Below are 23,665 nucleotides of genomic sequence, written 5' to 3'. Positions count from 1 at the left end.
AGTGGAGGTCGTCCCCGACTGTTTATCGAACTATCGCCCGAGTTCACCAAGGGTTTTCTCGGCTTAAAGGACGTGTGAGTGCCCTCTCGTCAGCCATCTTGAGTTGTAACATGCATCGTACTGACTAGAACCCAAAGCAATAAATTTAAAATCCCCGAAATCATCTACGACCCGACGCTGGTACTGAGTCCGCATGTCTTCCTGCTTGGCATGCTGTTCAAGGTTCAGGCCTTCAAGTCTCCTACCGTCTATTCACCCGAGAAGTTGTACAGTCTGAACGTTCTGCAGGGGATGAATGAGCAGGAGCTACCGTTAAAGGATGAGATGCTCGACAATTTCGTCTTTTGTCAAGCGGTTCGTGAGGCGGAAGGCGTTCGCATCGCTCACAATCTACAGCTGTCGTCGGCATCGATCCGGTACCGCATGAAGATAGGCGGCCAGATCACCGGGTTTAAACAAGTCACGAAGCCGTATGTGCTACGTGACGGAGCCGCTAAGGCGCTAAATGAGAGTCGTAAGTGTTTTTCTGAGATCCTGCTGTCCTCAACTAATGTGGTCTCTTTGGCACAGCTGATGTTAGTGACTCCGTTCAAAACTTAATCTTGCAGCATGCGAGTATCGACACCTTCCTTAAACACTACCTTGATCGGAATATCAATGTGGACGTCCAAAATATATATCGCGGACTCGCGCCGCAAAAGGCTTTGATGAGGTTCGCATGTTCAATGAGCCGGTCGATCGACCCCCGGCGCCCCTGGAAGCTGACTTCTGCGCAATCAGCATCGGTCAATAACCTTCCATGTATCGTGAAATTGTCTCAGATCGCAGCCCACCTGTCAGGGTCTCCAGAAGGCAGCCGGAGGGAAGAGCGCTATCGGAAAGAAACGCCTACGAGCGAGAGAGCGAGACAGCGGCGGTTGCTACTACTTGACATCGTCGATCGATACAAGAAAGAGCAGCCTGTCATTGACAGCGAGCGGCAGCTATCTGGCAAGGTGGTCGACGAGGACGTCCGAGGTGCACTAGAGCGATCGGATCATATGACGCCTGAACAACTGCTTCTAATCGACGCGGTTTTGACATTGCCCGAGACGTCGCTGGAAAAGGAATGTCAACGCAGGATTACGGCCATCAACGCTGTGACGGCGTACTGCAGTGTTGAGGAAGGGGTGGCCTTCCGTCGCAGTCGTGCTGGTCAGGCAGTTCCACCAGTCTCCGCGGTCAAAGACGAAAAGCCACTGCGGTCCGAGGCAGATATCATGCTCAGACATGCAATATCGTCGGTTACGACGGATAAGAGGCCAACTATATGCTTCGCATGTCTTGGAAACCCGAACCTGACGATTCGAGAGAGGGTCGTCTCGTTTGCAACTCCTGGCTGCCTGACGAGGCACTTTATGAGAAAGCATGTTAGAAGACTTGGAGTTAACGAGCCTACGGAGTGTCGGATCTGTGACGTCCGGCTCGAGCATCGGATGCATTTTCAAAGCCACGCAGAGATATTTCACGGAACTGTCTGTCGGTCCTGCAACTAGATGGAATCATTCAGGAGTGTTATGGCTTCTCTTGATTAGGTAGACAGAAGGATTAATTATATAGGGAGGAGGCAGGAGTATCTGGCGTCATTCATAGTTTTAATCTAGCTTCCCCCCCATGAAGACCCATACCAGTTCACGTCTTTATCAAAGTGACCTGACGCTGCACAGCTTGTTATTCGTGCCCGTCAACCTAACAATGCCCTTTTTTTTTTTTTCATATTTATATAAAGAAGGATGATTTATCTGCTTATATGTTTACAGTCGCTTGCAAAACCGGCTTCCCCCCCAGCGCGCCGCTAGATTTTCCCCACGCCACTCTTCGCAATCGCCTTATCAAACTAACCTAGCGTCAAACAAGGGTTGTACCTGCGACTTCAGCAAGTGCCAATCTCATGAGTTGCGCCACATATGGCTATACCTCCTTGCTCTGCCATAATCAACACTCACATTCCTATACTTGTATAATTCAGAATGTCCACAACCCTAAGGCCGGGGCGAGTCGACCACCCTCCCTGCCAGTTCCCGCGCGGTCACAGCAAATGCAGTCTTAATGTCTGCTGGCAGGCTGAGTTTGCCTCAGACTTTTTGAATACCATACATTATAATCCTCTCCATGCTTTCTCGGAGGCTCAGCCCTGTTAGCCCTTGCAGTGTGCTCTGCTAAGAGCCGGAGAGCGCGTGGCACGCAACTCAGTCAATCGCACATACCGGACAGCCCCTGGTGTTTCTGATGAATATGGCAGAGCTCAAAAAGAAAACGATCTATTTCCATTGTTCAGCCTCTTTCAGTGTCTCTTTGTGTGCGCTTCTGACCCATTTGCAGTATTTTCTCCACTTTGCGTTCAATCCATAATTCGATATTCTGCATGTCTGTCAGTAACGACAAAGGAATGTCACTCTTGAGGAGATGCCACGAACAGGATTGAATTTGAAGATGAGCCATATCGCAAAAGTGATTATCACAAAGGCTCCTCCAAAAAGGACATACCAACGCCAATCGGGGTTGTCTTTCAATAAATCGATGTTCATGCCAAATAGACTCTTCATGCGAAACCTCTCCATTAGCAGCTGTGGCTAAAATGCCTATACTAGAATATATTGCGAAGCCTTACCGAAGCAAACAATGCTGGTAGGAAGATGAACTAGGCATATCAGCTTCGGTCAAGTGCGTGACAAATCAAGCAAAATCTTACAGTGATCCAGCTGAGACGTTTCATGCTTGTTGCAATGTTTGTTGATCTGTGTGCTTCATTGATCGAGACCCAGGCAAACTCCTGCACAAGGTCAACTCCGATAAATTTGTTGAAAATAATGATTATTATACTCACAAACTGTAAAAGGTCCCTTATTGTTTGGTCCAGTTGTTTTATACGATTATTAACGTCGTATGCAAAGCCATCTATTACGTTCTGCAGATCCTTCAGGGCATTGTCTTCACGGTAACCTCCACTCTCTTTTGCAAACTCCTTAGCAGTGGCGACTTGGTCTTGTAGGAAGTTATGATGACCGGCCAACGTCTGAGCATCTTTCGCCAGGTTACGTATGAGCTCAGGGCTTTCTCCTTTCTGACGGAGTTGGTCGCCACGCTATATTATATACTTAGTGGATTAAACAAGATTAGGAGGGTAAATATATATTCAAGATTGATATTAGCACCGGATGAACTTACACGTTTAGCCAGATCTCCCTCGACCAGGTCACATCCAACGACCCACCTATCTTTTAAGCAGATTATGAACTGCTTGAAGAAGTCAACACCGTCGTCTGGAATCCAACCGTATGGCAGTGTGCTCAAGTGGTTTATCATCTTCGATGGTCCGTCACTTGGGTCCTTGGGCGGTATCATTGTCCACGCTATTGCGCGTTTGTTCCAGGCAGGCATATTGCCGTGTTTCTGGTCTGCACCATGTCTGGGGGGGAAGCAGACAGCAACACAGAAGCAAGTGCCAATTCCATTAATCGGCTCCTGGAAATAGCGCAATTGGCCGTGTTTTAAAGTGAGCACCTTCTCCAAGCCGGGAAACAAGTCATTCTGCCATGACGAGAGGTCCAAAACTAGGCTTGGAAAATTAGTTGAGTTTCTTCATGAGATAAGAGAGATGACGAACAAGAGAGATCTCCTTATCCCAGTTTCGGCTGACCACTGCGCTAGTTCGTGTCGAATTCCTCGTTCTGCAATACAGCGCAGGGATTTCCGTTGGCCCTCTCCTTCCGTCAGCAGCAAAATATCCGATGGTTGTCGCCCATATGCGTGGCGCCAACTTACCGCCATGATATCCTTCGTATACACCAACCCATTGAGCAGCAGCTCAATAACACGGTGATTCTTGCACTGAATTGCAATATTCAGGGTGGTGCTGTCTCTTTTGGTGAACAGATTCACCATCGTTATGTGCCCCTTCTCTATAGCCCACAACAGCGCTGTCTGGCCGTTGTTGTCCTTGGAGTTCGCATCAATGCCCTCCTTGTCAAGCAGCTGTCCTACAACCTCTTTATTCCCTTTCTCTGCTGCCCACGACAGCGCTGTCCGGCCGTTATTGTCCTTGGAGTTCGCATCAATGCCCTTCTTCTCAAGCAGCAGTCTTACCACCCCCTCTCTCCCTCTCTTTACAGCCCACGATAGCGCTGTCCAGCCGTTGTTATCCTTAGAGTTCACATCAATGCCCTCCTCTCTTAATAGCAGTCCTAGCACTTCCTCATTCCCTCCTTGTGCGGCCCACGATAACGCTGTCCGGCTGTTATTGTCCTTGGAGTTTGCATCAATTCCGTTCTTCTCAAGCAGCAGTCTTACCATCTCCTCTCTCCCCCTCTCTACAGCCCACAATAGCGCTGTCCAGCCGTTATTGTCCTTGGAGTTCGCATCAATGCCCTTCTTCTCCTTCTCTCTACAGCCCACAATAGCGCTGTCCAGCCGTTGTTATCCTTGGAGTTCACATCAATGCTGTTCTTCTCAAGCAGCAGTCTTACCGCCTCCTTTCTCTCTCTCTTTATTCTTTGCGACACCCAGGTCCGGTTCTTATTGTCGTCAGAGTTCAGATGAACGCCGTGCTCTCTTACTAGCAGTCCTAGCTCTTCCTCATCCTCTTGTGCAGCCCACGATAACGCTGTCCGGCCGTTATTGTCCTTGGAGTTCGCATCAATGCCCTCCTCTCTTAATAGCAGTCCTAGGACTCCCTTATTCCGTTTTTGTGCGGCCCACGACAGCGCTGTCCAGCCCTTGTTATCCTTGGAGTTCACATCAATGCCCTTCTCTCTTAATAGCAGTCCTAGCACTTCCTCATTCCCATTTTGTGCGGCCCACGACAGCGCTGTCCGGCCGTTTTCATCCTGGCCATTAATCTCTTCGCAATCGTTAAGTGCATTCTCCATAAGGGCTTTGTCCCCCTTTCTCGCTGCTACATGTAGACGCATATTTAACGTGCCGTTTATTGGAGAGTATTGATGCAAGAATAAATGCTAGTAGAGATACCCCGGGATGAGTATTCGCTGACGGCTACGTTTGGAATTAAAATGTTGCGATAGAATCGCCTGTACCTTGGCAAAAAAAGAAGAGTGTTGATTATGGGAGAGTAGAGCACATGTGGCGCAGCTCATGAGATTGCCACGTCACAGGTACAGCCCTTGTTTGACGCTAGGTTCGTTTGGTAAGGCGATTGCGAAGCAGTGGCACGGTTTAAATCTAGGGGCGCGCTGGGAGGGGAAGCCGGTTTTGCAAGCGACTGTAATAACAAACGCCCTTGGCACTACTTTTCATGCAAAAACAGTTCCTAACTCTACACTAGAGAGTATAACCCGCTCCATGATGCCTCAAAAACTCTGTGGTTGACTTGTCAAGTTGCTCTCTAGGTGCGAGACCAAATGCACGCCCTTTGAAACCTTGCCAAAGAGGTGATTCCAGCTATCCAAAGCTGTCTATATCTCACCCATCAGAGCCCAGTTATACTGGCTGGAATTTTTAGTTCATGGCAACCGGCCGCGCTGACGTGGCAAATCAGAACCCAGCTGGTTGGTTTTGGTGGTTAGTTTGCCCAGGCCACTGTGGTTAACCTCATATGGATGATAGACCGAGGACCCCTATTATCTAGCAGTTCAAACCAATTGGGCAAGGGGACGCCAGCTTGGCAAGAGTCTGTGGCTTCCAAGTCTAGCTTGTTACAGCTCATCATACTTTCTCTTAGCAGAAGTTCCAGTGGAAAGCTGCGAGCGGCCGTCGCCAACCAACAGCCGCCATCCCTCTTTTCGCCAGAGAAGACAGCCGCAATCAGCCGCTCGGCATAGCGTGGACTGTGGCACACCCAGCATACGGTAAAGCATGCTTGCCGACAGTGGAGTATTGCTATCCAGGCGGTTCAACCCGAGGATTTTAACGTCGTGAAAGCCAATAGAGCGAATGGATTTCTTGTTAGTCTCGAAAAAATCCTGGATGACCTTTTCAGGAGCCACCACTCCACACATGTCAAGCTGTCGCAGATCAAGTACACAGTGAGGCAGCAGTTCCAGTACACGTTCGTCAACTCCACGTACGCGTAGGACCTTGCTGTTCCCCAGCAGCTGTCTTAGTGATTCGGATAATGGATCTAGATTAAGTTGTTCCCATGAATGGTAGTATGGAATCTTGAAGTGCAACAAGCTAACGGTATGAATGGCAACGCCTACGTTTCTGGCACTGTGAATGGCGCTCGAGACGACTTGTAGATGGTGCTTGTAAAACTCTTCCTCTATGATCATGTCTGAGGCCAGCCAGTCGTCATCTTCCAGCACCTCACGGAAGGACAATCTCACCTCCCGCAACAGAGGAAGTGCACAGAAGATAGATGATAGAATGAGGTCAGCACCTTCATCGATGATGCTGCGCTGCTCACTACAAATGCCGTGGACGCTTTTGTATATGGCCATGTATGAATGGAAATCATCTGCTTCATACCCCGCGTCGTACATATCTTTCGCATGTTCCATATAGCTGTCTGGAGTTAGGATATCGGACCTAAAAAGGTCAAAATCTAATATTTCTACTCAATTTTACGAGTAGCATCAGCGTAAACTCACCGAACGACTGGAGATACGTACCAGTCTTCAGCAATTCTGTGATTTGGTAAGAAAAGGAGGTAATATGGCCGCAAACATTTGACTTCAAGAGGTCTTTGAGCCCCCTAATCCCGGCCTGAGAGAACTCAAACTTCACGTGGCGAAAGAGGATCGACAGACAGGCTTGTCTGAGCCGTTTACTGGTGCAGGAAAGACCTTTGAACTCCCAGGGTACAAGATGGCCAACAACGGCATGTAGAATCTCCGTCGGGAGCGTCTCAAGAGGCGATAATTCAGGACTGTCAATGGTCATTGTGGAAACGTTGGAGGGCCTTGAATGAGTCGATTGCGGGTAAGGCAGATGAGGCTGGAGAGAAAGAAGGGGAGTCGAGGGCGATTTATAATGGCGAGGACCAGCTTAGTAACTCGCTAGCTATCTGATCTGCGCTGGGGGGAGCAGTGGAGCCACGGTCGAGCCAGTCTACCAGGTTATTACCACGCACATCAGCCTTGGCAATCGATACGGCCACTCGCGGGTGGGAAGCTTAAATGGACAGCAATGAACAGTCCTATTTAGCAACGCAAATTACGGGCAGGCGTCACCCGAAACACTCAACATCTCAGACCTTTCGCCTTCCGACTCTCTTCTGTGCTTGAGCGGGCATCACGTGAGATCTTGCGAGGAAGCACTGCGCTACAGAGAAAGCTCACGGGGGCGAAGGGCTCACAGGAGTCGAGTTCTCCAGGGGGTGTTCTCTTAGGAGAGAGAGTCTCCGAGGAGCTTTGTCCACGGAGCAGAGACGAACCCGGAGCATACTCCTTGGATGTACGAGCGCCTGGGAGGATCCTCCTAGGCGGATCCTCCCTGGGCGCTAGTGGTCCTTAGAGGATGCGCCTAGGCAGTGGGTGCTCCTGGGGGCTCCCTCCTCGAGGCACTAGCGTCCCAGGAGGAGCCTCCCTGCGACACCACAATCCTAGGCGTTCCACTCGCCCGCGAGGGTACCCTTTGGAGTGCCACCCAGCTAGGAGCACTCTCCGAGGCTCTACGAATACGCTACAAAAACCTCAGCTATCTAAGCGTGACCTGTCTACTCTGGCTGGTAATCTAGTTCTACGAATCTCACCCCCACCCGAATATACTTCCTCACGACCGCCCATAAATCATCTCGAGTCACCTCCGAGCCAGACACTTTCGTCTGTCAGCATTACTCACATGGCCGGACCGTAGAGTACTTACCTGCAACGAGAATCCTTCCATCTCCTGCCACCGTCCACCTACTCCCGGATTCCGCATCACCCTGCAGCGTACTGGATTTGACTCGCTCTGTTCCAAAGCCTTCTCCCCTTCAGCACCGACTTCCGCTGCGTGGACCTTGATATTATTTCCTGAGAGCTCTGCGAGGAAGATCTCTGACAAGGGAGCGGGCCCCGGATACAAAGTAGCTCGTTCGCCAAATGGCTTTTTAGGCGAGCTCTTAGTTTCAACATACACCGAAATTGAGAGGATCTAGTCCGGGTAATCATTAGCTGCAGTTTGGAGGGTGTCATATAAAACTGAACCTACACAGCCATCATCCAATTTATCCTCCTCCAGCGCAATGTTAAGTAGTTCCTGAACCGTAAGGCCGTCAGCTACACTGTTAGCTTTGGTACGGATTTGCATATTGCATACGGCAATCCCACCTTCATTCTTTATCTGCCACACCAGATGAATGCGGCGAGTTTGGACCGCGCGAGTGTTATAGCCGTGGATTAGCTTCTTCAGGTGTGGTACGAAGGCAGCGATGCCGAAGCCGCTCGCCACCATTAGGACGCTCTCGTACTCACCCATCGACAGGCTGGCTCCGTGAGGGCCACTGAACACGACGAGAGGGTTGATGGTGTAGCCTTTCTTTGCGTGGTACAGCAGCTCTCGCGTGAGCCCTCTCCGAGGCTCAATCAGCAGATCAAGCCTGTCCTGATCCTTTGCGTCCCACGAGATGACCGTGAACGGGTGAGTTTGGAGGAAAGACCAGAAGCTGACAGAAGCATCCATCGTCAGAGGCTTGGAGAGACGTAGCTGCATCTTGACCGCACCTGCATCGTGCGTGATAGTGGCGCGTGACAGTTGGTGGCGAAAGACCCCGTTTCGGACGATGACGGCACCAGTTTGCAGGAGGTATGTTGCTGCGAATATCCCCATGGTGATGTAGATATAGGCGCGCGGGGAAGACTTGTCAGAAGGAACGTGTCGCCACACCGCGTAGATGGAAGCCAAGGCTAGGGCTTGGTGTGATCGTAGGAAGAGCTCGTACGAGAGCTTGCGGAAGAGAGGAAGCAAGAGGACGAGGAGTAGGCAAAGCAGCGACGCTCCCTATCAAAATTTAGTCAGACAACGAAGAGAGTGATGGATGAAACGTACAATAACTGCAAACAGATTCTGGGAAACATCGATTGGGAGAGGCCCATCGGACGCCGCTGCCATGGCATGGAGAAGAACGAGTGCAGCTGTCATCCATCCAGCCGACCGGTGGATGCCACGGATGGTCTTGAGCGAGAGCCCAAGCAGGTCGGCTAGGAAGGCAAAATGAGGCCCTGCGAGGAGGGGGATCATGTTGACCTCTGCGAGAGTGCCAGCTCGCCGACCAGCGTCCGAGAAGTTGGCGGCCTTAAGGCCGTCCCACGAGAGTACGACGAAGACGCAGAACAGGTTTATTGCGAGGTAGGCCAGCTGTATAACGACGCCTGCCCGAGTCCACGGCCCTAGGATTCGGTGTCTGTGAAGTATGTATGGATACCTAAAATGCTTCGAGACAAAATTGGAGACGCGAGTAACAAGTGGAATTAGGAGGGGAAGCAAGTTAACGAGAGCAAAGATACAAAGTGTGCCGCCTGCGGCGATAGAATAGATTTGAATAGCATCCATAATGATCGGAAATGCGAAGAGATCGCGAGAAACGAGTGAATATGGTGAGTTGGTGGTTGAGAAGTGGATGGGGGAGGGTAGATATATGGGTGGAGCGGGGAGGACGAGGAGTGACTGTACCATGGATTTCCCTTATTTTTAGCTGTTATGTTGTACCTTTATAGGTACCTGCTAAACCAGAGGTGCCTGCAAAAAAGCAGGTACATGCTTTTAAAGGTACCTGCTAAATCAAAGTTGCTCATATGTCATGCTCTGGCTCATGAGTCAGATAGGATAATATGTAATACTGTAGCTATGGTTGGCACTAGATACGTAATGCGAGAAAGCAAAGGTAGAATAACGCGAGACGTCCTTAAACGGGGTATACATGATTACAGGAAGCGATCGATGACACGGGGTCACGTGCCTTAGTGCCATCACAAAAGAGGGTACCTGCGGGTACCTGCTTTTGAAGGCACCAGCTAAATCAAAGGCACCTGCAGCAGGCACCCTTCATACAGTACGACGCCATAAGTCTCCGTACGGGTCAAAGCTCAAATTGGATGCCGCTTTCATATTTTGTATACCACCCGTCTACAGCAATTACTGTTGCTGTTCTAGCTACCATGAATCGAGTAGTTTGAGTAGTAGAGCCTCTCCCATATGCTCCCATGCTGTCATTGCGGCCCAATCAATTGATTTAAGGGTCTCTATAGTATTCGCAGCTTTGTAACAGATGAGGGTATAGCTTATATACGTAAAGCTTAGGTAACGCCTCTAGGCGTTCCATGATCACTTTCGGTGTATATTTATAGTATCATTGGTGGTATTCTAGATACCGCGCAGGTGTTTGCAGAATGTCTCTGGGATTAACAGTCCTATTCTCTTGACCATGAGCATTCCAAATCTTCGCCGAGTCGAGCATGCCTCCATCTTGCCATATATTAACGGCAGGCTGTTTTATATGGAGCTCGGAGGCCAAAGGAGAATGATTAGTTGAATTATTAAGGCTTGGTAGCGGCGTTGCTTCTCGCGGCATATTGGCAAGGTGCGCTAGCCAATCCTGGCCATGATATTGACCTGAGGATGGAGATGGGATGCTGGGCGTATTTTCGGGAGAGAAGTTGAAGTACAAGTTCATGTCAAAGGAATTTTCCTCACCGGGATCTGACTGGTGCAAATCACCCTTGGGGGAGTCGAGAAATTCTGGCTCGTCACTGACATACGACTGTTCACACCAATCACCGTCCTGGGAATAACAGTGATCCGTCATATACCTGGTGGACTGCTCATCAGAATTCCCAAGAGGTGTTGATGGGAGTGAGTACTCATTGCAATCTGCGGCAAAGTTTGGTGAATTTCCGTCCTCAATGCCAGCACTAGAAGGTTGCCACTGAGAGTTATCAAAAGAACAGTCTAGATGTATATCTTCTACTGACTTCACGATCCTCTGGGGATGCGATAACTGGCTATTAGCGTACACTTGATCAAATGAAGGGCTAGCAATTGCCTGGGCAAGGTCTGACTTGGGCGGATGATTAGCGAACTGTAGCAGTTCTTCTGGGGGTCTATTTCTACTCTTCGAAAATAAGTCATATGTTAATATGTCGATGTAACGCTGACTTCTAAACGATAGAAGACACAAAGGTTCTCTTGCGTAAAGGTTTACTTATCAGAGGAGGCAGGGGATCAGACACAAAGGCTTCAAGTAACACGTTACTAGTATATAACAAATACTGTATTGAGTTGAGCACGAAGCTCCTATCTAAGGAAATACTATCTACTTATATAGTGGCGTCGTGCCTAGTGGACTCTTGGGAACTCACTCGAGTCCTCGGAGTCCTGGACTCTTAGGACTCTTCTCATCATCCTGCGAGTCCATCACGTGCCTAGTGGACTCCTGGGAACTCACTCGAGTCCTCGGAGTCCTGGACTCTTAGGACTCTTCTCATCATCCTGCGAGTCCGTCACGTGATACTTTCGGAACTACTATTCCCCGCTGCCCCTCCAGGTACCAGGGCCGGTCTCATGCGACCTCCCTCCTTCCTGTCCTGTAGTTGGCCAGCCTTCTTGTTCCGTCGTAACATGTAGTTGGCCAGCCTTCTTGTTCCGTCGTAACAGTCGAGCAGTTGCCTTTGTGCAGGGCGGCTAGAGTCTACTCTCTGTAGGAGGACGCCGGTCTGATTTATGACTTTCTCCTTCAAACCTGGGCGAATGAAGTCAACGTAATCTACGACATCCTGAATCCGATGTCGGTTGAGATTATGAAGGCTAAATCATAATCAGCCGAAAAGTAGCGAGACTCACTAGTAGTCGAGCAAGAACAACTTACTCCGTCACCGTCAGATTTTCAGGCAGGATAGCTAGAACGAGACTGCCAAATTGCTTTGCCAATTCCGCCAGCGGGTCTCCCTGGGTTATCCAATAGCTAAATTTTCCCTTAGCTGTCTCTCGCGCCTTGTTTCTCTCTTCTTCCCCCTCGATATCACCTAATTCGGGGGAGAGTGAGTCAGTAAAGCGACCCCTCGGCGACAACCCAGGAAATTCCAATTTTCGTCTCTTCTTAGGCACAGCGCTCCTAGCGTCTTTTGCCTCAGCGTACCTGATACTCAGCTCTGCTAGTGCAAATCGCTTCGAGATGCGGAAGCTCACTCTCAAATACTTCGTTATCTCCTCGCCCGCCTCATCTCGAACGATGCGGTTCCTGAGGACCCTGAACCTTTGATCTGAGGTAGTGTCAGGACCTTGATAATCTTCCAAAGTATCGGCGCAATAATCTGCAGAGGAAGGTGGATTTGCTGTGTAGTTCACGTAGTCCATAAGAGCTGCGAGTGTTGATTCATCCCCAATCATACGTAATTTTGCGCGTAGGTCCGCTGGAATCTTCGTGGACCTATTGCTTTCTTCCTCTGGCAGCTCGGTCGCGCTCGGCGGTTCGGATGAATGCCGTGATACCAAGTCCTGGCCAGCGTCTGATGTGTCAGGTCGCTGTCCGTGAGTCTCATATTTCCGGTCAGGTGCAGATTGGAGTTCGTAAGTCTCTGAGAGTTGAGGGCTTCTGCTTCCAAGATACACCTCCGTTCCATCCAAAGGCTGCAAACCTCGACAATCTGCTTTACTACTCGGAAGCAGATCGTCGAGGTTCGCAGCATGCTGAGAATCGCCACTCGACCATCCATCTTGACAATCATCGCCGTCACTACTCGAAATCCAATCGTCGAGGTTCGCTGAAGGCTGGGAATCGCCACTCGACCATCCATCTTGACGATCATCGCCGTCACTACTCGGAAGCAGATCATCGAGGTTCGCAGCATGCTGAGAATCGCCACTCGAGTCCTCTACGTCCCGGGCAGGAGCCGGCTCGCCAGGTATGTCGGTATTATAGGGCGTTGAGGCAGGGGTTGCCCGTGTGACAGCTATTGAGGGCTGGGTGTCCTGGACGCCTTCTAACATCTCAGGATGTTGGCCAAACTGCTCGTCCCTGATAGGAACAGGCTGGGATGTAATTTGCTTAGAGCCTTCAAGGCTTTTGTCCCCGAGCTCTGCATCTGTTGTATCTGTAACGTCAGTGCGGGCCTGTTTAAACTTACAACAGTCCTCAAAGCTGTGTTTGCGTTTTTGGGGCTGGCATCGTGCAGTGTTCAATCGAAACTTACTGTAGTCCTCGGAGTTGTGTTTGCGTTTTCGGGATTTGCGCCGTGCAGTGTTCGATCGATATTGTACTAAAGACGTAGGGGTCTGCGTAGATGGCAGGCCATTAGGATGAGCATCATTATCACTGACATCGTTATGTTCAGCCGGAGTGGAGGCCCCGAGGCTCGCAGAATGCTGAGAATCACTGGTCCCATGCTCGCTGTCTAGTGTGTCTCCTTGTTTGATAGATGAACAGCATTGGGGCTGGCTTCCGTTGTCGAGCTCTTGTTGAGCGGCTGGAGAGGTCTGATCGGAAGCCTCGAGAGAGAGCTTGCGGGGGTCGGTCGAGCCATTCAAGTCAACCCTTTCCGTCTGTGCATTGTCCAGAGGTAGGAGAAGGGTAGAAGTCTGGTCGCCAGGATCAGACTCCTCGTATGCGATAGACGGTGACGAGAGAGAGGTCAGAGGCTGGTCGATAGATGTGCGTGGATTATAAGGTGTCGAGATGGGAGTGGCAAGCGCTGTTGAGTGCGTTACCTCTCGGACTGCTGTCACGATTGCGTCACGAGCGACTGGGTGTTTTTCAAAGTATCGAGTAGTGTTCTCATTCCGTAGCCATCGGACCACAGACTTAACCGCCTGAGAGGCTGTCAGCAATGCTACGTTCAAAGAAATTGGAAGAAGTGTATGATACTAGACCTTGTCAACGTCTGACGTGTCCAAAATATTCAGCTCTGAATCGTCGTCTAGATCTGGACGAGCCATCAAATTAATAAGTCTCTTGGATCGGCTGTTTAAAGGTCATGAGTCGAAGAGATGGTCAACGAGAAAATGGCATGTATGCGGTGGGCAGAGGGCAAAGCAACAGAAAAGGTCAAGATGGGTGTGACGGTGCGGGACTGGGGGGCGGGGGGGGTCAAAAATCGTAATGGGCAAAACCCATTACGATTTTTGACCCCTGCAAGTACTTCCGAGGGTACATAAGACCGCCACACAGTTATATATAGAAGTGCCAAACTGCCAACTATTAATGACAGTGAGGCAGTCTTATGTACCCTCAGAAGTACTTGCAGGGGTCAAAAATCGTAATGGCTTTTGGCTTTTGACCCCCCCCCGCCCCCCAGTCCCGCACCGTCACACCCATCTTGACCTTTTCTGTTGCTTTGCCCTCTGCCCACCGCATACATGCCATTTTCTCGTTGACCATCTCTTCGACTCATGACCTTCAAAGCACATTTGCTTAAGCATGAATGTTCTCGGATCGCAGTATATGAGGTGTATTTCTGCGTGAATTGTATTCCTTGGCCACTCTTGAATACTTTGAACCCCTCTCACTTAAAAATCGGACTCGCATCGTTGCCCTCATGCCTGGCTTGCGGAGAGTCTCCTTTTATATACTGTCCCTGGAGACCATGGTCCTTAATCGACAGGGCCTCTTGACTTCGTCTTCCCCTGCTTGGTGTGGCAAGCGGTTCAGTTACCATGTGGTGAGCCACTTACTGTATCATGCTCGGAGTGCCTTACTGTATGAATTTGATCCGGGATAATTTGGGCTGAGCAGTACATTCTATAACTCCACGCAATATCGATAAGGCGTCCAATCTCCGCAACCTGCGCCGCTGTCAGAGCTATGGAGTGGGCCGTGGACGATCCCGTGCCGTCCAGGAACTTGGGTGGGGAGGTCTAACGGCTATTTTAGTAAGCCTAGCGTGTGGTGCTATCGGTACGAGGAAAGCCTATCCCGCCCACACCCACTCTCCACAACTTCTCCTCTCCTCCATGCCTTTGCTCAACCATGGCATTCACGACTCCAACTAATGACTTGAATAGCCCACAGGCGCCAAGTAAATGGAGTGGAGGCTTATACAAAGAGCATGAAGGTAACGTACTAGTATGCACGATGAGCAGGCCTCGAACACTTGCTCGAAAAGGTTGCATTCTTGGTTTAGCGCTAAGCTCACTAGCGCAGGCACCAATACCAAATATCAAAACTATTCTCATCGGTTTGGGTTTTTGGACCATTGAATCTATAAGGGAAGAAAAATTCGATACGTACCTAGTACGTACCTAGTACGTGCCGAGTACGTACCGAGTCTGTTTGAAGTGCCGTGCAGCAGGGGTGGCATTTCTGGCTTAGCGCCTTGACCCACCAGTGCAGGGACTGACATAAATACCCCAGCTTCGCAGTTGTTGGGGTGTTTGGACCATCATACTCGCGAAGATACATCCAATGTGGACTATTCCATCATCTGCGACACGGTGTAACGCTGACTTCTAAACGATAGAAGACACAGAGGTTCTCTTGCGTAAAGGTTTACTTATCAGAGGAGGCAGGGGATCAGACACAAAGGCTTCAAGTAACACGTTACTAGTATATAACAAATACTGTATTGAGTTGAGCACGAAGCTCCTATCTAAGGAAATACTATCTACTTATATAGTGGCGTCGTGCCTAGTGGACTCTTGGGAACTCACTCGAGTCCTCGGAGTCCTGGACTCTTAGGACTCTTCTCATCATCCTGCGAGTCCGTCACGTGATACTTTCGGAACTACTATTCCCCGCTGCCCCTCCAGGTACCAGGGCCGGTCTCATGCGACCTCCCTCCTTCCTGTCCTGTAGTTGGCCAGCCTTCTTGTTCCGTCGTAACACTCGCTCCCTTCCCCTGGGCATTTGTCTCGAATCCTATAAGTACGTCCATGTCCCCGGGACTCTGCTGCTCCTCAGCGAGTCCTTCAATATGCAACATGCCTACTGACACTGCCCGCAAACTCCAGGAACGCAACGATCTTGTCCGTCGAATAAAGAACCACGGATACGAACTACCCGAAATGGATTCTTGCTCGAACTGCGTGAGGCGAAACATTACTTGCGTGTCGTCTCCAAATGATTCACGGCGGTGCGCCGAGTGCGTTCGTCGCAACTTAAAAGAAAAATGTGACTGTATGGGTCCTGAGCATCCCGACTGGGTGAAGCTCGAACGGGAGGAGGATCGCCTGGATCGCGAAGAGGAAGAAACCCTTTCGAAGTTACTTCGTCTGCGGAAGCAGAAACGCCTCATCCGAACCCGTGGTAAAGATATGCTCCGACGAGGTTTGAAAACCCTCGACGAGCTTGATGCGGCAGAGGAGGCCGAACGTGTGGCTGCTGAGAAGCGTGATGCTGTTGAGGCCGAGGAACAGGCAGTTAGCGCTGCCTCCTCGTCTGTGACCGGGACCCCCGCTTCCTCCGATCCACTGGCCTACTCCCCTGCATCTTGGGATCAATGGCTGGCGGATGGCGGCGTCGATATTCCTCCAGCAGTTCTTTGCTGATGTTCCTTGTTGGTTCCCACGAATTATCCGTAGGTTCGTAATTTTCCCATTTTATCAAAAACTCTTCTCGACGTCCTACTAACCTTCTGTCTAGGATCGCTTCGACCTCATATTCGATTATCTCATTCTCGGGTTGGAGTTCGGTGTCGGTCGCAATTGGGGTATTTCCTCTTGCTGGTTCCAGTAGTGAGACATGAAATACCGGGTGTAGTCTAGACTTCTTGGGTAGCTGCAGTCTGTAATTAACTGAGCTGACTTTGTTCAATATTTTGAATGGTCCCAATTTCTTGAAGTCCAACTTTGTGCTTGGTCGTTTCGTTTTGATATGTTTCCGGAGTAGGTATACTTTATCCCCCTCCTTGAAGGCAGGTTCCATACTGCGCTTCTTGTTTGCGTATGCGGCGGATCGTTCATTTAAGAATTGGATGTCCGTCGCAAGTTGTTCGTGGAACGATTTCAGTTGTTCCACCACGATCAGGGCTTGTTCAGCTCGTGATTCATCCGGTCTTGGTTGCCTATATGCTTCTGGCTGGTAGCCATAATTGGCAAAGAACGGTGAGACTTTCGTTGCTTCTGTCATCGCGCTGTTATATGCAAACTGTGCGATGGGTAAGATCTGACCAGTTATCCTGTTGATGATTGACATAGCTTCGCAGGTACTGTTCAAGGGTCTGATTTAATCTTTCTGTTTGGCCGTCTGTCTGGGGATGAAAAGCTGTTGATAGCTTATGATTTGTTCCCAGTAGCGCCATCAATGATTTCCAGAATTTCGAAGTAAAGAGCTTGTCTCTATCTGAGATGATTTCTTCTGGCATCCCATGATCGGCTAATATGACTCGAATGAAGGTATATGCGAGCGCCTCGGCGTCGCTAGCTTCTAGATATGGTATAAACTTCCCATATTTCGTGAGTCTTTCCGTGATGACGAGGATAGAGTCGTATTCTATTCCTGTTAACGGGTCCTTGGAGGGTGGAAGCTTGACGATGAAGTCCAAAGCTATTGATTTCCACGCTCCTTTTGGTACTGGTGTCGACTTGAGTTGTCCGTATGGCAGATGCCTATTGGATTTTGACTTGCTGCAAATGTCGCACTCTCTTACCACTGTCTCTACCTGCTTCCTCATACCTGGGAAGTAGTAGTGTCGAGTGATTCGTTCGAAGGTTCGTGTTACTCCCTGATGACCGTGTGCTGGTAACGAGTGTTGTTCTTGCACCAGCGGGCGTCTCATTTGACTTGGGACATACACTAACCCTTTGTATCGAATCAATCCTTGTTCGTCGATGGTGAAGTCGCCTTCGACTTTGGACAAGACTCGCTTGGCGCATTCGTCTGTTGCGTAAGCTTTCTTGAGTCTTTCCTCGAGTTCTGTATCTTCGATGACTGAGATCGTCGCTAGTAACTCGTTGTACTGTATTCCTGCATCTGTTTTCTTCAGAATTGCTCTAGGTCTTTCTTCCTTTGGGCCGGCGTAGTCGGTCCGTCTGCTGAGAGCGTCTGCTCTTGCATTCTCGGAGCCCTTGCGATAGGTTATCGTGAAGTTGTAGGCTGCGAGGGTTTCTGCCCAGCGGACTTGTCTGCGGTTTAAAACCTTGGTCGTGGTGAAGTATATGAGGTTCTTGTGATCCGTCCATACCTGCACAGGGTAGGTGGATCCCTCAAGATATACTCGCCACTGCTCAAAGGCAACGACAATAGCCAGTAGCTCCTTGTCGTGGATGTCGTAATTGAGTTCTGCGGGTGACAGTTTCCTAGAGTAGTACGCGATTGGTTTGAACTTACCGTTCTCGTCTGGTTGATTCAGACATGCTCCAATTGCGAAGTCAGAAGAGTCCGTTTCGAGGATGGTCTTCTTTGCAGGGTCAAATGTAGCAAGGATAGGTGCTTCCGTGAACTTCGTCTTAAGTTCCTGGAAAGCAGCCTCTGCCTTGTCCGTCCATTTGAATTCGAGATCCTTTCTGGTAAGCTCCGTGAGTGGTTGAGCTACCTTGGAATATCCCGAGATGAATCTTCGGTAGAAGTTGGCGAAGCCTAGGAAGGCTTGCACTTCCTTGACCGTGGTCGGTGTTGGCCATTCCAACACTGCCATTACTTTTGCTTGGTCCATCTTGATGCCGTGCGTTCCAATAATGTAACCCAAGAATTCGACTTGGTTTTTATGGAACTCGCACTTCTCTGGTTTGAGGAGTAAGCTGTACTCCTTTAGTTTCTTCAGGACGAGTTTGACATGCTTGACATGCTCCTCCTTGGTTGCTGAATACACCAGGACATCATCTAGGTAGACAATGGTAAAGATGTCTAAGTATTCGTGCAAAGCATCATTCATCAGTCGTTGCATGGATGCGGGTGCGTTTGTTAGCCCAAAGGGCATGACTTGATACTCGAATAGGCCATAGCGGGTGCGGAATGCTGTTTTCCACTCTTCCCCAGCCTTGATTCGGATCAGGTTGTATGCTCCTCGCAGATCTAGCTTACTGAAGATCTTTGCTCCTTGAAATCTATCGTGTAGTTCGTTGATTAACGGCAGGGCATACCTGTCCTTGATTGTGATGTTGTTCAACGCTCGATAGTCCACACATAACCGTAGGGAGCCGTCTTTCTTTGGTACGAAAAGCACCGGACTTCCTGCTGGTGATGTGGATGGTCTGATGAATCCTTTCGCTAGGTTATCATCGATGTACTCCTTAAGTACCTTCAGCTCCTTTTCCGATAGCTGATATATTGGTCCGAACGGTGGACTCTTGTCTTTCTCCAAAGGTATCTCGTGATCCCATGGTTGGTGCTTAGGAAGCGCCTCGTTCTTAGGGCCTTCCTGGAATAATCGCTCGTATTCCTTGTACTCCACCGGTATACTCTTCGGTGAGGATGCCTGGGCTAGGTCATCGAGCTCGGAGGTTGCACATAACTCCTTCCGGCCCTGGGAGGGTTTCTCCCGTTGTCGCGTGTCCGTCCGTTGTTCACACGCGCACTGGCTCATCACAACTTTCTCGTTCCACCAGTCGATCTGGGGGTTGTGTTTCTTGAGCCATGGCACACCAAGGATGCACGCATGGTTGTCCATGTGCACGATGTCAAACTGAATCGTTTCCTTGTGCCCGTGTAGCATGACCATTTTCAATGGGACCGTTTCGTGGGTCACCATTCCTTCATTAGTCGAGATGGGCTCTCCATCTACGACCATTAACGGGTATGGTTCGGTTTTCAATTGCGTCTTGAAACCTTGCGTGTCTGCTACTTTCTTTGTCATAAAGTTGCCCGTCGCTCCTGAGTCAATCATTGCTCGGAGGTGTCGCTGTTGTATCTTAGCGACCACATATAGTTGCATGCTGCCCGTCGTGGCGCATAGCTGGTCTGTACTAGGCCTCTTCATGTCGCTCGCCGGTGGCCTACCGTCGAGGACTCCTAGTTTTTTGACTCGTCCGAGGAAGGATAGTATTCATCCGTTTCCAATGGTGGTCCTTGGGGAGATCGTTTCCCTCGCTCTTCTGCTTCATCTAGCAGATGTGGGTATTTCTCGTATACCTGTTCGCTTTTGATAGGCAAGTCCCCTTCAGACTGGCTTCGCCTGAGGGCGTGAACTTGCTCTGCGTCTCTGAAGTGTATCCTGGGCGAGGATCGGGGAAACAACTGATTCTGGTGTTTCTTTTTCCAGTGGAGCTTGCAGTCATCTTCGCTGCAATACTCCCAGTAGACATACGCGTGCCAGGGATGATCAGTCTCTGTTGCGTCTGTCGTTGATAGTTCCCGCTGTCCTCTCACCCATGCACTATCTTCCCTCGGAGGCGTGGAGAACGTGTCTAGTTGCTCCATGGCTCTCCTTTCGATGCGTGGAGTGGGTCTCGCATTTTCCCGTCGGAGCATATCTCTGGCTTTCTCGTCATACTTCTTCAGGGCTCTCCTGCGGTCCTGGTAGTAAAGTTTGACGCTTTTCATATACTTCAGTTTAGCCATATGCTCGACATCCTTCTCCAGTTCTTCCGCTTCTTGGGCTTCCAACTTAGCTACGTCTTGGGACGTGCCAAGCAGCCTGCGGGTATTCGTTAGTTGGTTGTAGTATCTCCAGAGGTCATCCTTGCAGTCGTCCACCTTGCATTTTAACGGAAGTTCCTGTAACAGGTTCCCGTAGAGGTCTTTAAGCATGGGGATTTTCCTCTGGCCATTGGGCTTGTCTCGTTCGGCCCTAATCTTCGCGTGGGCGTGTTTTGCCATGCGTCTTACTACGCTCTTGCACCGTGGACTCATTGGTTCCGTAGGTGTGAGTTCATCGAAGGTCTCCTGTTCCGAGACGGTGAACGATTCCGCCTCCGACCCTTCATCTGAGCTCTCGTCTTCTGGGGTGCTTTCGCCGTTTATTCCCCAGTCCTGTTTGCTCACAAACGTTGCGTTCAACTGTCCTGTCCAGGTGGCATTGAGTTGTTTGCCGACTTTGCGTCCGCCGTTCCCTTTCTTTGGCTGTCTGCAGTCTCGGGCCATGTGGCCTGGCTTGTCGCAGTTAAAACAGAGTCGTTCCTTGAATTGTCTGTCTTTCTTAGGGTCACGGGGTCGTCCAGGTTTGAACGTGGCATCGAGTTCCATTGGGTCCGACCAACGGTTGTCTCGCGGGTGTTGATCCCGTCGTCTGCCCTCGTTTCCCCGGTAGGGGTAACTTTTCTTGGGCTTGTCATAGGTCCGACGTTCCTTCTGGAATTCGTATAGTCGATTGTCGATTCGGACCGTATGTTCGATTAGCGCTACCATGTCCGTTGGTTGTTGTTCCAAACAGGCAAGTTCCATACGTATATGGCTCTTCAGCCCACGTCGGTAGTGGCTGATGAGTGCGCTGGCGTCCCATCCTGTCTGATTGCCGTATCTCTGGAATTCTGTGGAGTACGTGAGGGCGCTGCCAGTCTGTTTAAGTGCAAACAGATGGTCTTCTGCGGTCTTAATCTCATCGATGTCTCCGAACATGCGTCGGATTTCCTTACAGAATCCATTCCAGCTGCCAAACATAGTCTGCGTAGTTGTCATGCTTCCATTGGTACTTTCATATTTGAAATAGTCCTTGAGGAATGGTTCGATCCATCGCAGGGCTTCCCCCCTAAGGTAGGACGCAGTCCACAGGGCATAGCTCTCCTGGGTGGGAAACTTCTCGTCATTGAAGTGCTGGTACAGTTCGACCTGTAGCAAAAACACCTCAAGTTCCTTTCGGTTGCCGGAGTAAGTGTCGGGCAACTTGACGCGTAGAGTTTCCTTGAGTTCATTGACGGTGGGTGCGTCGGGCATCTCTTCATTCTCAGGCTTAGACCTCTGAGACGAAGTTGGCGTGGTGGGGGTTTTCCCCTTCGAACTGACGACAGACATGTTGCTTTGTGTGTAAGCCGGTACCTCGTAGAAGTGGTGCTCAAAGTGTAACGCTGACTTCTAAACGATAGAAGACACAGAGGTTCTCTTGCGTAAAGGTTTACTTATCAGAGGAGGCAGGGGATCAGACACAAAGGCTTCAAGTAACACGTTACTAGTATATAACAAATACTGTATTGAGTTGAGCACGAAGCTCCTATCTAAGGAAATACTATCTACTTATATAGTGGCGTCGTGCCTAGTGGACTCTTGGGAACTCACTCGAGTCCTCAGAGTCCTGGACTCTTAGGACTCTTCTCATCATCCTGCGAGTCCGTCACGTGCCTAGTGGACTCCTGGGAACTCACTCGAGTCCTCGGAGTCCTGGACTCTTAGGACTCTTCTCATCATCCTGCGAGTCCGTCACGTGATACTTTCGGAACTACTATTCCCCGCTGCCCCTCCAGGTACCAGGGCCGGTCTCATGCGACCTCCCTCCTTCCTGTCCTGTAGTTGGCCAGCCTTCTTGTTCCGTCGTAACACACGGCTGTTTGGTAGGGAAACACTACTAGTTAATAATTAATTGTAACGCTGACTTCTAAACGATAGAAGGCACAGAGGTTCTCTTGCGTAAAGGTTTACTTATCAGAGGAGGCAGGGGATCAGACACAAAGGCTTCAAGTAACACGTTACTAGTATATAACAAATACTGTATTGAGTTGAGCACGAAGCTCCTATCTAAGGAAATACTATCTACTTATATAGTGGCGTCGTGCCTAGTGGACTCTTGGGAACTCACTTGAGTCCTCGGAGTCCTGGACTCTTAGGACTCTTCTCATCATCCTGCGAGTCCATCACGTGCCTAGTGGACTCCTGGGAACTCACTCGAGTCCTCGGAGTCCTGGACTCTTAGGACTCTTCTCATCATCCTGCGAGTCCGTCACGTGATACTTTCGGAACTACTATTCCCCGCTGCCCCTCCAGGTACCAGGGCCGGTCTCATGCGACCTCCCTCCTTCCTGTCCTGTAGTTGGCCAGCCTTCTTGTTCCGTCGTAACACACGGCTGTTTGGTAGGGAAACACTACTAGTTAATAATTAATTGTAACGCTGACTTCTAAACGATAGAAGGCACAGAGGTTCTCTTGCGTAAAGGTTTACTTATCAGAGGAGGCAGGGGATCAGACACAAAGGCTTCAAGTAACACGTTACTAGTATATAACAAATACTGTATTGAGTTGAGCACGAAGCTCCTATCTAAGGAAATACTATCTACTTATATAGTGGCGTCGTGCCTAGTGGACTCTTGGGAACTCACTTGAGTCCTCGGAGTCCTGGACTCTTAGGACTCTTCTCATCATCCTGCGAGTCCATCACGTGCCTAGTGGACTCCTGGGAACTCACTCGAGTCCTCGGAGTCCTGGACTCTTAGGACTCTTCTCATCATCCTGCGAGTCCGTCACGTGATACTTTCGGAACTACTATTCCCCGCTGCCCCTCCAGGTACCAGGGCCGGTCTCATGCGACCTCCCTCCTTCCTGTCCTGTAGTTGGCCAGCCTTTTTGTTCCATCGTAACATTAATCTAACGAGATGCATCTTCCGATCAAGGCAAAGATTCACCGAGAATTTCGAGCACCGTAGATCCAGACAAGGTCTAGCCTGTTCCTTCGTCAGCTTCATTTATTTTACCACTACTAAAGTTCACTTTAGGCGCGTCTTCCTTTGGTACTCCAGTGGCTGCAGCGGTACAAGGAATGGATTTCATAGGCGTAGATTATAGAAACTGTCCGCAGAGACACGGTTATGAAAGGGTTGGGAACCGTTATTCTGATATATGATCAATTGTCACCTATATACCAAGATGTGCCAAGCTCGAAGTGATTCCATCGCTGCACAATCCGCCGACCTTTATCCACGTAGAAACATTTGAAATACAGCTGTAAAAACAAAACACTGA

General features: G+C 49.9%; 4 protein-coding genes across 4 annotated transcripts; all 4 read right to left on the bottom strand.

The window, feature by feature from the left end:
• Window positions 1-2,278: 2,278 nt before the first annotated feature.
• VC83_01210 (uncharacterized protein) lies at window positions 2,279-4,332 on the bottom strand (the record flags this gene model as incomplete). Its single annotated transcript, XM_024464894.1, has 5 exons — window positions 2,279-2,680; window positions 2,732-2,812; window positions 2,867-3,124; window positions 3,208-3,598; window positions 3,647-4,332. 5 exons carry the CDS (start codon window positions 4,330-4,332, stop codon window positions 2,627-2,629), a joined length of 1,470 nt encoding a protein of 489 aa, XP_024327976.1. The 3' UTR covers window positions 2,279-2,626.
• Window positions 4,333-5,239: 907 nt separating this feature from the next.
• Window positions 5,240-6,917, bottom strand: VC83_01209 (uncharacterized protein). The gene has a single exon (XM_024464893.1). The coding sequence runs from the start codon at window positions 6,492-6,494 to the stop codon at window positions 5,691-5,693; it is 804 nt and encodes a 267-aa protein (XP_024327903.1). The 5' UTR covers window positions 6,495-6,917; the 3' UTR covers window positions 5,240-5,690.
• Window positions 6,918-7,397: 480 nt separating this feature from the next.
• VC83_01208 (uncharacterized protein) lies at window positions 7,398-9,468 on the bottom strand (the record flags this gene model as incomplete). Its single annotated transcript, XM_024464892.1, has 4 exons — window positions 7,398-7,752; window positions 7,801-8,195; window positions 8,247-8,916; window positions 8,965-9,468. 3 exons carry the CDS (start codon window positions 9,466-9,468, stop codon window positions 8,071-8,073), a joined length of 1,299 nt encoding a protein of 432 aa, XP_024328087.1. The 3' UTR covers window positions 7,398-7,752; window positions 7,801-8,070.
• A 796-nt stretch (window positions 9,469-10,264) lies between these two features.
• On the bottom strand, window positions 10,265-14,224 carry VC83_01207 (uncharacterized protein; the record flags this gene model as incomplete). Its single annotated transcript, XM_024464891.1, has 5 exons — window positions 10,265-10,840; window positions 11,463-11,718; window positions 11,780-13,004; window positions 13,104-13,719; window positions 14,213-14,224. The coding sequence occupies 5 exons, from the start codon at window positions 14,222-14,224 to the stop codon at window positions 10,265-10,267; spliced, it is 2,685 nt and encodes an 894-aa protein (XP_024327907.1).
• Between the last annotated feature and the right edge of the window lie 9,441 nt (window positions 14,225-23,665).

The sequence above is a fragment of the Pseudogymnoascus destructans genome (genome assembly GCF_001641265.1).
Source record: "Pseudogymnoascus destructans isolate 20631-21 unplaced genomic scaffold scaffold_2, whole genome shotgun sequence".
In the NCBI taxonomy this organism is placed as follows: domain Eukaryota; kingdom Fungi; phylum Ascomycota; class Leotiomycetes; order Thelebolales; family Thelebolaceae; genus Pseudogymnoascus; species Pseudogymnoascus destructans.
The sequence above is the reverse complement of the archived record's forward strand: the minus strand, read 5'-3'. Positions and strand labels throughout refer to the sequence as shown.

Coding starts and splice junctions, on each gene's coding strand:
- VC83_01209 (XM_024464893.1), bottom strand. CDS start 6,494: ATGGAACATGCGAAAGATATGTACGACGCGGGGTATGAAGCAGATGAT.